General features: G+C 33.7%; 1 protein-coding gene across 3 annotated transcripts in view; it reads right to left on the bottom strand.

The window, feature by feature from the left end:
* The window catches only part of DYNC2H1 (dynein cytoplasmic 2 heavy chain 1), a 305,024-nt gene that overhangs the window by 72,554 nt on the left and 219,340 nt on the right, over positions 1–13,130 (bottom strand). For all 3 annotated transcript variants that reach the window (XM_059707923.1, XM_059707921.1, XM_059707922.1), the window contains 2 exons: positions 10,531–10,739; positions 6,791–6,895 (listed from right to left, as the gene is read on the bottom strand). In XM_059707923.1, coding sequence (XP_059563906.1) covers positions 6,791–6,895; positions 10,531–10,739 — 314 coding nt within the window. The remainder of the gene's footprint in view (positions 1–6,790; positions 6,896–10,530; positions 10,740–13,130) is intronic.

The raw sequence follows: 13,130 nt of genomic DNA, 5'->3' as shown, positions 1-13,130 counted from the left end.
AAAAAAACCCAAAAAACAAAAAGAATCGAAAAATAGTATGGAGGATCCTAAAAATATTAAGAATAGAGTTACCATATGACACAGCAACCCCTCTTCTGGGTATCTAGCCCAAAAATTTTAAGACATGCATTCACAAACATATGTGAATATGTTGACTGCAGCATTTTTCACAGTGGTCAAGACATGGAAACAACCTTAATGTCCTTTTACAGATGACTGGATAAAGAATATGTGATACATATATATACAATGGTATACTACTTGGCCATAAGAAAAGTTGAAAGAACTAAATAAATTGATTAACAAAATAGATCCAGAGTCATAGAAGCATGGAACAGACTGTTGAATCTGAGAGAAGGCAGGGTGGGAGGGTGAGAGATTAACCAAATAACTTATATGCATATATGCATAACTCATGGACACAGACAATAGTGTGGTGAAGCCCTGGGGTGGGGGTCGGGGCAGGAGCTAGCTAGAAGGGATCAATGAGGATAAAAGGGGACAACTGTAATAATTTCAACAATGAAGATAAATTTTTTAAAAAGGAAAGATGAAATAGTGCCATTGACAACAACATGGATGGCTCTTAAGAATGTCATGCTAAGTGAAATAAGTCAGAAAAAGTCAAGAATCATATGATTGATTTACATGTGAGATATAAAACTGAAAGCAACAAAAGAACAAGTAAGAAAAACAAACAGAAACTCACAGACACTGACAACAGTGTGGTGATTATCAGAGGGAAGAAGAGTAGGAGGGTAGTAAAGAGTAAGGATGTCAAATATATGGATGGAGACAGAAGACTATCTGACTTTGAGTGGTAGACAGATATACAGATGATGTATCATCGAACTGTATACTTAAAACCTACGTAATTTTATTAATCAATGTTGCCGTAATAAATTTAAATAAAAACAAAATGACAGATTATAATGTCTCTTTTTTGAAAAGCTGCTTCTTTAGCCAGAAATCTCTAATTATCCATTATTAATAACCTCTTATAGATTCTATCTGCTCATTTCTGAAATTCAAATATTTTTTAGTTTGATTGGTTAAATTTCATAATTTCAAAATGCTGATAAATTAAAGATAGTTTTTTTTAAAAAGATGAAATGATAAGAAAGATGGCAAATATCATAGCAAACTGTATAAATTAGTAAAACAATTTTAAATAATTACTTGTTGGTAAAAATAATCAAAAACAGTTTTAAGGCTCTGTATTCATTTGGTGTTATCATCTTAATGTTTCTTCTACTCTTAAGACTCGAAAGAAGTATAGGTCAGGTAGTTAAAGCAAGGTAAACAAGTGTTCCCTATTTAGGGCTTTCACTCCTGCAATATCCTTGTTATCAGGTTTTTATCATTATAACCAAAATCAATTCACTCAGATTTTCTTTTCTAAAATAGTGTTTAATGACTTCTATTTCAATAACAGAATAAAATGACTTCCATTTCAATTCTAGAATAAAATTCTAGAATAATCTAGAATTTTACCAAGTATGCTAAGTATTATAGATATTGGGGTACGTGTATAAAAATCAGTGAAGTACCCATATTTCTTTGTAAATATGTCAACTAAATATTAAAACTGCTTATCTAACATAAACAAAATAAATCCCAAAACACAGGCATATGTTTTCCTAAGCTAGTATTTTAAACATCAATATTTGCAGCATGTTGACTACTTTTCTGTTTCACTTTTTGAGAGATGTTGGTTGTTCTTCCTTATTAAGAGATTGGACTATATTTCATATTTTGTTGAGTTCTTGTATTACTAAAGTTTGTAATAAAATATGAGCCATAAATCTTCAAAATGAATGCACTACTTAATTGTGAAAAATCCACAATCATGCTGGTAAACTCAAGTCTCTTCTAGAGATTTTGATTGATTCTCTAGTCTTGAAAAAACTGTGGTGATTCAGTGTTTCATTTTCTTTGTTTTTCTGATAAATTATTTTCATTTGCTCTAGCTGAACTCTACAACAGCACCTAATTTATCAGCTTTGCTAGACTGCAAAACATCACTAGTTGGTAGTCAGAAGAAGTGCTATTTTAACACTGGAAACATTTTCTATCACTTATTTGTGTTTTAAATTTGTCAATTATGACAGGAAACAAATAAGAATGCAAAGAGATGTCTGAAGGGAAAAGAGTTCAAATATTTCTTATATGTAATGTTAGAACTATTATAAGAATAAAATGTTTGCCAGACTAAAAATGGTCATGTTTTCTGCATTAGAAATATAACAGGTGAGGTTGCTTTTCTTAATCACAGTATCACATTATACTGTAAACTTTAATGAACAGAGTATAAAAAGGGAGTTCAAATAAATAATAAAATATTTTTATAATGAAGATAGGACTATAATTTATAACAATGTACTGGCCATCTTTTGTTTTTAAAAAACTTACATATTTGTCTCTTTTATAAAGCACAGAAAATAAAATGTCTTTTCATTATTCACATTTTTAAGCAATTAAAGTACTTTATTCAATATTGTCATGCACACTGCTTAACAAGGATATGTTCTAAGAAATTAATCATTGGGGAATGTGTCATAGTATGAACATCTGAGTACTTACATAAACCTAAATGGCATAGACTACACTCCTACTATGTGTATATACAAACCTAAAAGGTACAGTCTATTCCTCCTGGACTATAAGCACAAGGGAAAATGATGCCATCAAAAGATGAAGTAAACATGAGATGAATGATGCTATTACCAGCATAATATGGTATCAGGGAAACAATTTTATAAGTAGAAATAATACACTCTAAAATAATAATAAAAAGTACAGTATAGCAAATAATAAGTCCAGTAACAGTCATTTATTAGTCTTACCAACATTATTTACTGTGGGCTATGCTTTCGTAAGACTGGAAGCACAGTAGGTTTGTAAATACTGGCAAAATCACCACAAACACATGAGTAATGTGTTGTGATATGATGGCTACAATGTCACTAGCCAGTGGTCGGCAAACTCATTAGTCAACAGAGCCAAATATCAACAGTACAATGATTGAAATTTCTTTTGAGGGCCAAAATTTTTAAACTTAAACTATATAGGTAGGTACATTGTTATTAACTTAATTAGGGTACTCCTAAGGCTTAGGAAGAGCCACACTCAAGGGGCCAAAGAGCCGCATGTGGCTCACGAGCTGCAGTTTGCCGACCACGGCACTAGGCAATAGAAATTTTTCAGCTCCAATATAATCTTATAGAACCACCAGAGTACATGTGGGCCGTTGTGGACCTAAACGTCATTATGCAGTGCAAGATTACACTATTCTTTTAAAATCTTATCAAAAGGGATAAAATTTCCTATGAACAACATATTTGCATCACTTCTCCCATGTTCTATTCAGACTGAACATGATGTATTATGCCTTGGTATGTTTCGGGATATCTATAAGGTTGTAGAGAAGATGTCACTCCTATTCCACCTGTCCTATTCCAAAGAACAATGGAGACATTTCAGGAATACCTCTGTTTTTCCTGAACAATAGGTGTGTTTTCAGACACTAAACCATATATACAATTGTAATTTCCTTTTTAATTTGGATATTATAAAGCATACAGAGAAAATTTTGATCTAACATAGAACTTAGAGTGTGGGTTTTGTTTTCTTTTGGTACAAACTGTTTCCCTAGTTTTATATTCTTTTCCTTTCCTAATATTCTTTTTAACTAATTTCCACAACTATTGATTTAACACTAATAAATTGTTTATATTTTTGTAAGTTACCTCCATTATAATTCTTCTGGGAGTGAGACACAATATAGATTTTTGAAATAAACATATCCCCAATCTACATGAGTAAGTGGAGTGTGAAAGAAATTAAGTAAATTATAGTTTTATCTCAGGGATTATGGCAGACTCAATGTCTAGAGAAAATTTTGTAACAATATGTTTAAAAATTATTAATAAACAGTAATATCATCAAAAAAACTGTTAAAATTTATGACTCAAGTGCCAGAGATATTAAGGGAAATCTTAAAATGTTAAAGCCAAAGAGGCAAAACTAATCTAAGGGGCCATAGGTTGTTTTGCTTGTTTACTTCATATTTTAAACTACTTTTAGACTTACAGAAAAATGGCAAAAATTGTACAGAAAATGCCCATCATATACTTCACACAGCTTCTCCTAATGTTAGAGCCTTAAATTATCACAGCACAATGATCAAAATGAGGAAATTAACACCGGTACAATACTATTAACGAAACTACTATAGATGAATTTTCTCAGAAACATCCTTTTTCTGTTTCATGAGAATGTCACATTATATTTAGTAGTTATATAACCACAGTCTCGCCCCAAACTGTGACAGTCTTTCCTTGTCTTTTATGAACTTGGCCAGTTACTTTGTAAAATGTCCCTCATTTAAAGTATAAGGTCCACATTTCCAAAGACAGGAAATAGAAATCCAGACCTTGAAAGAGCAGCACCCAATACAGTAATTAGGAAACAACATGCCCCACAGAGGGAGCACTAGGGGAACTTGATTTCTTCTGCCTTGGCTCTGAGATGATAATGTAGTGTGTTTGAAATACTATGATTATGAACATTCACCACCCAAAAATGTCCACATATCAAAACTTATGGAACTACAATGAATAAAAATCTGGAGGATAATTATAACAGTAAAGGTTTATGTTTGAAAAATAAGCAATGCTGAAAACTGAACAAATTAAACAAATTATGAAGTTGAGAATGTATATGAAAGCAAAAAACTTAATAAAATAAAAAATACACACTAGATCAGATAAAAAAGTCGTTTACTAAAAAAGACTAATAAAATTATGAGACTTCTGACTAAACTGAGTGATATCTAGACAACAGATTAAATAAGGGAAGGAACATTTTACTTTAAAATTATACTATGAAAAGGAATAATAGGATTAAAAATGGCAGCAGAGTACAGTACATGGATGCTGCACGGACATGCTCCCAGGAACACACTGGAATTACAACTAAAATACAGAAAAACTTCCTGAGTAATCAACAGAGACCTCGCAGGAGAGAACCCTGACACCGGAGGACCCAAAGTGGAGACGGCATAGAGACTGGTAGGAGGGGCGGAGGTGCAAAAGAGCTGGCCTGGTGCCCACAGACAGCAACTTAAGTCCTGGAGAGATATCTCAGCTGCGGGGGGTTGCCACTGAGAACTCTGGGGTCTAATCTCCGACAGAGAGCACCAAACTGAGGAGGGACCCACATAACATCTGGCTCTGAAAAGCAGCGGGGTGCTGTCTGCCAGGGAGAGAGAGCTGAAAATTCAGGCACCCTCTTACAGGGCCAATGCACAAAATTCCCTGTGGAGCCACCCACCTTTGCTCTGGCAGAGGGAGGGTGGAGTGGACTGGAGCTGTGAGAGCAGAACCCAGGACTGGAGACTCGGGGGATAGAGCTCAGACGGCCGACACCCCAAGCTTCCTGGACTGAGTCATTCACTCACACAGTGGAGAACATCTTTCCCACGTACACATTTGCCTTGCCTGGGGGGAAGACAGTGGACACACCCTATTGGAAAACACCTTGCCCTGAGACTACTTAAGAGATTAAAAATAACAATTATCCTGCGCTAAGGATGTCCACTAATGGCTGAGCCAGCCGGCTTAGGCCCCAGGCTCCTGGGCTGCAAAGGGCACTGGGCCTCAAGTGAAATATAATTCACAAGAGAACAGTAAGATAGATGCCTCAATCTTTCCCTTTAATTGCCATTTTTTAAATGAAAAGATATTTTTATTTCTTACTAAATGATAAACCATGAAACTAAAAACTCAAGTTCATAATATTTATAAGTCGTAAATATAAAATCATTGTGTACATTACAAAATTAAATAGGCTTATAATGTTTTCCAATCCACTTGCTTTATAGAACTCAAAATGTGACAAGTGTTCAAACATAGATTTTACTATAGTTAGAACTCAGAATTTAATACCCTGTGTAAAAAGTTCATACAATATTGCCTCTTTTGGTTGATGGTGTTATTTGTGTTATTTGCAAAGTTGTAGTTAATAAACATGGTCTTGAAATATGAGTTAATATGTTTAAACAGAGGACTAACTCAGAGAAAAGAGCATTGTAAGCTGCCTGATATCAAAAACTGATTTTTCCGGGAATGTCTGACTTCTCTAATAATTGGAAAATCATTTGAGTCAGGATAACTGCAGGTGCTGAGCAAGAGTTACCACATCTGCTGAGTTCATGAAGGCCATTCAGTGCAATGTTACTAAGAATATTACACCAGGAATTAATCCTCAAATGTTGGCAATAAAAAAAAAAATGATTACATTTTAAGAATAAATATAACACATTTTAAAATATTTGCTTTTAAATTACTGTAGAGTCCATGAAAAAGTTCTAGGATGTCAAAATATGCTTAGGAAAAAAAGAATATGTAGCTAGCGCTTAAAAAAAATATGTAGCTCTTATAGAAAAATCAATGTTACTGTTATAAAACACCCTTTTATAAAAGAATTAATTATATAATTGCATGAATTACATTTACAGTAACTTGAAATCACAGGAATAAAACAAACATATTTTGGATGAAACTGATAATGTTCAATGATATTTTACTAATTTTAACAAATGTATTAAGATAGAACTATTTGGTTCATTTAAAAATTTATTCAAGGTAAGACTGGAATATATTGCATTAAATAAAATAACATTTTAAAATAAAAATTTGTGGGGTCTATAGTTTTAAATAAATTAATGTTATTTCTTTTAGGCTCAGTAGGAACGTTTTTTCTAAAAGTTCATCTTTTCTTAGGTTACCTGAGAACTGATCATGCGTTGAGAAGAGCGAGCGATATTGGCAGGCAGACCGAAGAAACTAGGTTTGTCATCCTCTGGGAGCTTTTCAATGACAGCACGATAGTCCTAAATATAAAAAAGGAAAAACAATTTTTCAAAAAAGATTGAACTTAAATCTATTGAAATCCCAGACAATGCTGTAAAGTATTAAATTATTACTTATTAACATATTACATTTCTAGATAAATCTCGCTTTCAGTTTGTATCATCAGTTATCTGTAAGTAATATTCTTTTTACAGCATAGGTGGACTTGGAGAGTATTAGATAAATGAAATAAGCCAGTCAGAGAAAGACAAAGATCACATGATCTCACTTATATTTGGAATTTAATTAATAGACTGATGAACAAAATGGAACCAGAAGCATAAATACATGGAATAGACTGGCCGGTGCCCAAGTTAGGGGCGACTGGGTAAAGAAGATGAAGGGATTTGCTAAAGAACATATATGCATACCCTATGGGCAAGGACAGTAGTTTGGTGAAGGCCAAGGGAGGGGAGAGGGGAGTGGGTGGATGTGGCAAAGGGCAGGGGGAAAGGGGGACACCTGCAATTATGTCAACATTAAACATTTTTATTTTTTATTGCTTTTTAAATATATTTTTATTGATTTCAGAGAGGAAGGGAGAGGGAGAGAGGGATGGAAGCATCAATGATGAGAGAGAATCATTGATCAGCTACCTCCTGCACGCCCCCTACTGGGGATCGAGTCCGCACCCCAGGAATATGCCCTTGACAAGAATCAAACCCGCGACCCTTCAGTCCACAGGCTGACGCTCTATCCACTGAGCCAAGCCAGCTAGGGCAACATTAAAAATTTTTAATTAACAGAAAAAGAAATATAGCCCAGCCGGTGTGGCTCAGTGGTTGAGCATCAACCCGTGAACCAGGAGGTCACAGTTCAATTCCCAGTCAGGGCACATGCCCGGGTTGCCAGCTCAATCCCCAGTAGGGGGCATGCAGGAGGCAACCGATCTATGATTCTCTCTCATCATTGATGTTTTTGTCTCTCCCTCTCCCTTCCTCTCTCCGAAATCAATTTTAAAAAAAGAAATATTCTTTGTCATTACTACCTCCTTATATTTAAATTATTTGATACTATATTTTTTTATCCTAACTTTCCACATTCAAAGGAACCCTGAATTGATTAAAACAAACATATTTAAGTGGCTACACTTAGTATGTGTAAGATTTTGTATAGAATGTTTTCAGGGAACCCCTGTAATTATTTTCGTTGTGATCTACAAGAGTGTAGTTCTGCTTATATCAGAAATAAATATTCTAGCAATCTTTTTCTTTTAATTTATAGAAACCCCAGAAGTCTATATACAAATACTCTGGCATGCAAGCACTGCTTTGTAAATCACTTTATCATAAAGCATTTCCTTGGTTTTTCAGTTAGCAGATAAAATGCACTGATAATCCTATCATTTAATCCCATGAATTACCATGAACATTGCAGACATGATTTGGCAAGTATGCATCTAGATGGGCAAGTAAGAGTATATATCGATAGGATTTATTCAGTTTGGCCCAAAGATGGAAATTGTTTTATTTTTATGAAGAGACAAGTCATTTTAAGGCAGGTATTGTATATGCATATAAACTGTTCTTGCTGAAGCAACGATTCTTGGTGAAGACACTCATCTTCCGCTCCCTGCACACCATCATGTTTTTCCTATTCTTGGCAGCTGCCCCTGAAGTATTTCCAAGGAAACAATCAGATTCCAGGAAGCCCAAGACCTAGAAATATGTCCGATTTTGGAAAGACATGCTATGCTGTTCTTTGAAATTATTCCTTTCCTATAGTTCAACATCTGTAATTCTCCACAAGGACTCCAAGCACAATGTGTAAACATATGCATGCATATGAGTGTAACCTTGTATACACGCACGCATTTGTAAATGTGTATGTGCAGGAGTGTGTGTGCGCTTGTGTTCCCCTATTCCTGGGAAGCTTTTGGATTCCTCCTCCTACCTAGGTCAATTAGAAGGCCAAACACTGATTCTCATAAATCATCCTACAAATATAAAACTATTATTTTATTTGTGTTTATATACTTTGTTCATTTCAAAATAGCTGTGAAATTGTCTCATCTAGACTGACTAGAGCAGCCGTGGGCAAACTATGGCCCACGGGCCGGATCCGGCCCGTTTGAAATGAATAAAACTAAAAAAAAAAAAAGAAGACCGTACCCTTTTATGTAATGATGTTTACTTTGAGTTTATATTAGTTCACACAAACACTCCATCCATGCTTTTGTTCCTGCCCTCCGGTCCAGTTTAAGAACCCATTGTGGCCCTCGAGTCAAAAAGTTTGCCCACCCCTGGACTAGAGTCTTCTCTCTACTTAGGACTCTACACAGACATGTTTCCTAAATAACAGGCAACATCCAGGCTGATTTATCCCCACTTGAACACAAAAGTACATATAACAAATGATAGCATTCATATAAAGCACAAAAACAGGCAAAACTAATGTAGGCTGTTAGAAGGAAGCCTAAGGAGGAATTATGGGGAGGTGATAATGATGTTTCTTTATCCCAGTGCGGGTAACACTCATGTGTTCAATGTATAAAAATGAATTGCAATCCCATGTATGATGTATACTTTTCTGTATGAATTTTGTTTTTCAAAGTAAACCTCAAACAATAGAGATGGAAGACTTTTCAGGGTACATTTTCTGAAGTAGATAAATGATAAATAAGCATGTGATATATCTATTTGCTCATTCACTCTAAGGTTCTCCCACGAGAAAGTGAACTCCGCAGATGCATCAGAATCCACAATGTCTGGAACAGGGCTACCACTGGGCAAATGTTCAAAGTATATTACTGAATAATAAAAAAAACAGATGGGATATTTAGTAATATAACATATAAGAGTAATATGTTTAATATAGGTTTTCAAGCTTTTATTTTTTGATAATTATATTACTGAAACAGAAATTTTTCTTGAAAAAATGACAGAAAAAGGCACAATACTAGGAGAAAAACTATATAATTGTGTGCATACATATTTATATCTTTGTAATTAATGAACATAGATATAATTATAATACTCTAATAAAATATTATTTGGGCATTTATACAAATATAGTTTTGAGGTAAAATAAACTAGAATTGAAGTATTTGGACTATATTTAATACTATTTTCTGGAAAAGGGCCCTGCATTCTAGGAGGTTTTCATAGAATGACTCAAAGCAAAAAGCTAAACCTGGTTAAAATAAATATACATACACAAAAAAGTTCCTGTGAAAGCCAGATAATATCTCATATTTTTAGAGCTGCTTTAAATTTATAAGCCAGTATATGAAAATAGACATTTGTTAAATATTTTTTTTTAATTTCGTTAATATTATTAAACATATCAGAGCCCTCATGCCTACTAGGAAGGAGCATATTCCCTCACTCCAGATCTTCAGAGAAGTTCTACATTTAAAAATTTTCCTTTGCTACTTCCTTCAAGATTTACCTACACAGTATATGCTATGATCATCAGTCAATCTTCAGTAAGTATCCAAAAGCGAATGGACACGTAGAGTTTAGAGAATCAGGCTGCATATTGGTATAACAAATAACCCACATTTGTGAATGATAATTACTTGTGCATTTAGAAAGAAACAACATATATTTAACAATATAAGAAATAACACAAGTATATATCTGGTAATAGATTGACAAGGATTAATTTTACTTACCAAAATGCTGCAGGATTTTGGCAGAGATAAGGTATATGGGAAAATGCTTTTCTTGTTCATTTCGTTTAATACATCAATTACTGAAGAATTAAAAAACTGTTTCAGGTATGATTGAAGAACTCTAAGGTCAAAATAGTTATCTATACGTCCTCCATAAATAGCATTTTCAAGTAAACCATGAACAAATTCCCACTGTACATCTTTGGTACCTATAATTTAAAAATACTTTTATTAGCTTCATTTCTCAGATATTAGAAAATTCTTTTAAATATTCTAAAATATCAACTAAATTCCAGACTCCAATTATATGGAAATATAGACTATAACAATATACTTAATTCAGCTAAGTCATTTCTTAAAATGCTCAGTAATATTAATATGTCAATTAATAAATATTATTATTAATAATTAATATACAATAATCACACAATGGCTAATATTTTTGAGAGATTATTAAATAAAATAAAAATTTCCAAGTGTTTTACATAAATAGACTCACTTAAGAATCATAACAAACAGAATTGTTAATATCCAATTATACAGATGGAGAAATTGAGATACAGGGAGGTTAAGTCACCAAAATCAGAAAATCCCATAGATCTGGAGCAGGGGTGGGCAAACTTTTTGACTCGAGGGCCACAATGGATTCTTAAACTGGACCGGAGGGCCGGAACAAAAGCATGGATGGAGTATTTGTGCGAAGTAATATAAATTCAAAGTAAACATCATTACATAAAAGGGTACGGTCTTTTTTTTTTTTTTTAGTTTTATTCATTTCAAACGGGCCGGATCCGGCCCGCGGGCCATAGTTTGCCCACGGCTGATCTGGACTGAAATGAGGTACTTTGAAACCAGAGCCATATTCTTATCTGCCACACAATACTGTTCCTTAAACTGGAAATTCCTTAGAAGAACATATTCAAAACATAATTTTATACAATGATGAACTTAGTTCATAAAGTAATCCAATTAATAGGGAAACTACTAAACACCTTCACACATTATAGTCTCCTCAAAGTCATGATTTTTATAGTCAACTGTCCATTTTCTATTCTAACAGAAAAGTAATGTAGTATAAAAAAAACCACAGGGGACTTTTCTATAAGCTTCCATTTTGCAACAGAGATATCCTCTTAAAAAAATTTTGTTTTCAAGGAGTGAGGATATTTTTTCATTGATTTTTAGAGACAGACACCTCGATTGGTTGCCTCCCACAAGTGCCCTGACCAAGGAGGAGGGGAGGGTTCAGACCTGCAACCCCAGGTTCTTGCCCTTGACTGGGAATCGAACCCCTGACCCTCTCGTCCACAGATCAATACTCTAACCATTGAGCAATACTGGCCAGGGTCAGAGATATCTTCTTAATCACATTTCAGTGGTAATGTTAAAATGTGAGAATTATATCTTAGGTATGAGTAAATATAGGAAACACAATTATATTTAAACTAGCTAGTTAACATCACTGCTAGCCTTACTAGTTCAATTTCATTAAAATTTTATAATTCAGAGATTACAAAGGTTGATGCCAGTGTTACTATAGCCTTGGGGCATAGGTGATTTAGGCTGCCTCCTGCAGATCTAGGGCCCCTCTAGGGTGGAGGACTAATTAAAGTTGTTTCCCACCTATATCTTACTATCAATAATGGCTAAGTAGCTACAAGGGACTTCAGCAGGACTAGCCAAGTAAGTTCTGATGTTCAGTAAATAATACACTAGTAATGCATATGTCATTCACTCATTCATTCATTCATAAGTAAGTCATACAAGACATACAGAAACATTAATATACCTTTCAACTTAAAAATACAAACAGCCATCACAGAAAATATTTTATAGAATTTTTATTAAAAATAAAAATACCCATTATTCTCAAGACACATTTTATTTTGTTTAGGATATGAGAAAATAAATAGGACATAAATTATAACATAGCAATAGTAATAAGTCAATCATTACTGATGGCTTACTCAATACATTAAACGTACTAAATGTTAAATATTTTACTTAGTATTTCTCATTTAAACTTCTCACAAGTTGAGTCAATTGAAGTAGTACCTACTATTATTCTTATTTTACAGATCAGGAAATTCATACTTAAAGGTCAAGAAACTTGTTGAGATCTCATAGCTACATAATCTCTACATCAACTGCCCTCTATAATTAGAACTTTTTCTCGTTTTTGTATTTAATTCTACATTTGTGGAATTCTCTTAATATCAGGAAATTTTGTAAATATAAAATCATACAGTTAGATTTTTACCATGACATTTAATATTATTTTAAAGTATCTGCCTCTTATTCACAACAACTCAATGATGTGGTAGACATAAAAATCATGTGATGCTATTAATTCCATAACAACCTTGAAATATACTGATGAACAAATCATTCAAACTCTGTTCTCTGGTTTCCTCATCCTAAAAGGGTACTAATAATATTTGCCTTATAGTGGTATTATAAAAATCAAATAAATTTTCAAAAGCATTTTGGAAAATTACCAATCTCTGTGCAAGGTAAAGTATTAGTACATATCCTCCAGAAAACTGTCAAATTAAAACAATAGCTCACGGAAGTCAGGAAAATGGTTCCCCTTGACACAG

Source organism: Myotis daubentonii, chromosome 9 (genome assembly GCF_963259705.1).
Source record: "Myotis daubentonii chromosome 9, mMyoDau2.1, whole genome shotgun sequence".
Classification (NCBI taxonomy): Eukaryota; Metazoa; Chordata; class Mammalia; order Chiroptera; family Vespertilionidae; genus Myotis; species Myotis daubentonii.
This window is presented reverse-complemented; position numbering and strand designations above follow the sequence as displayed.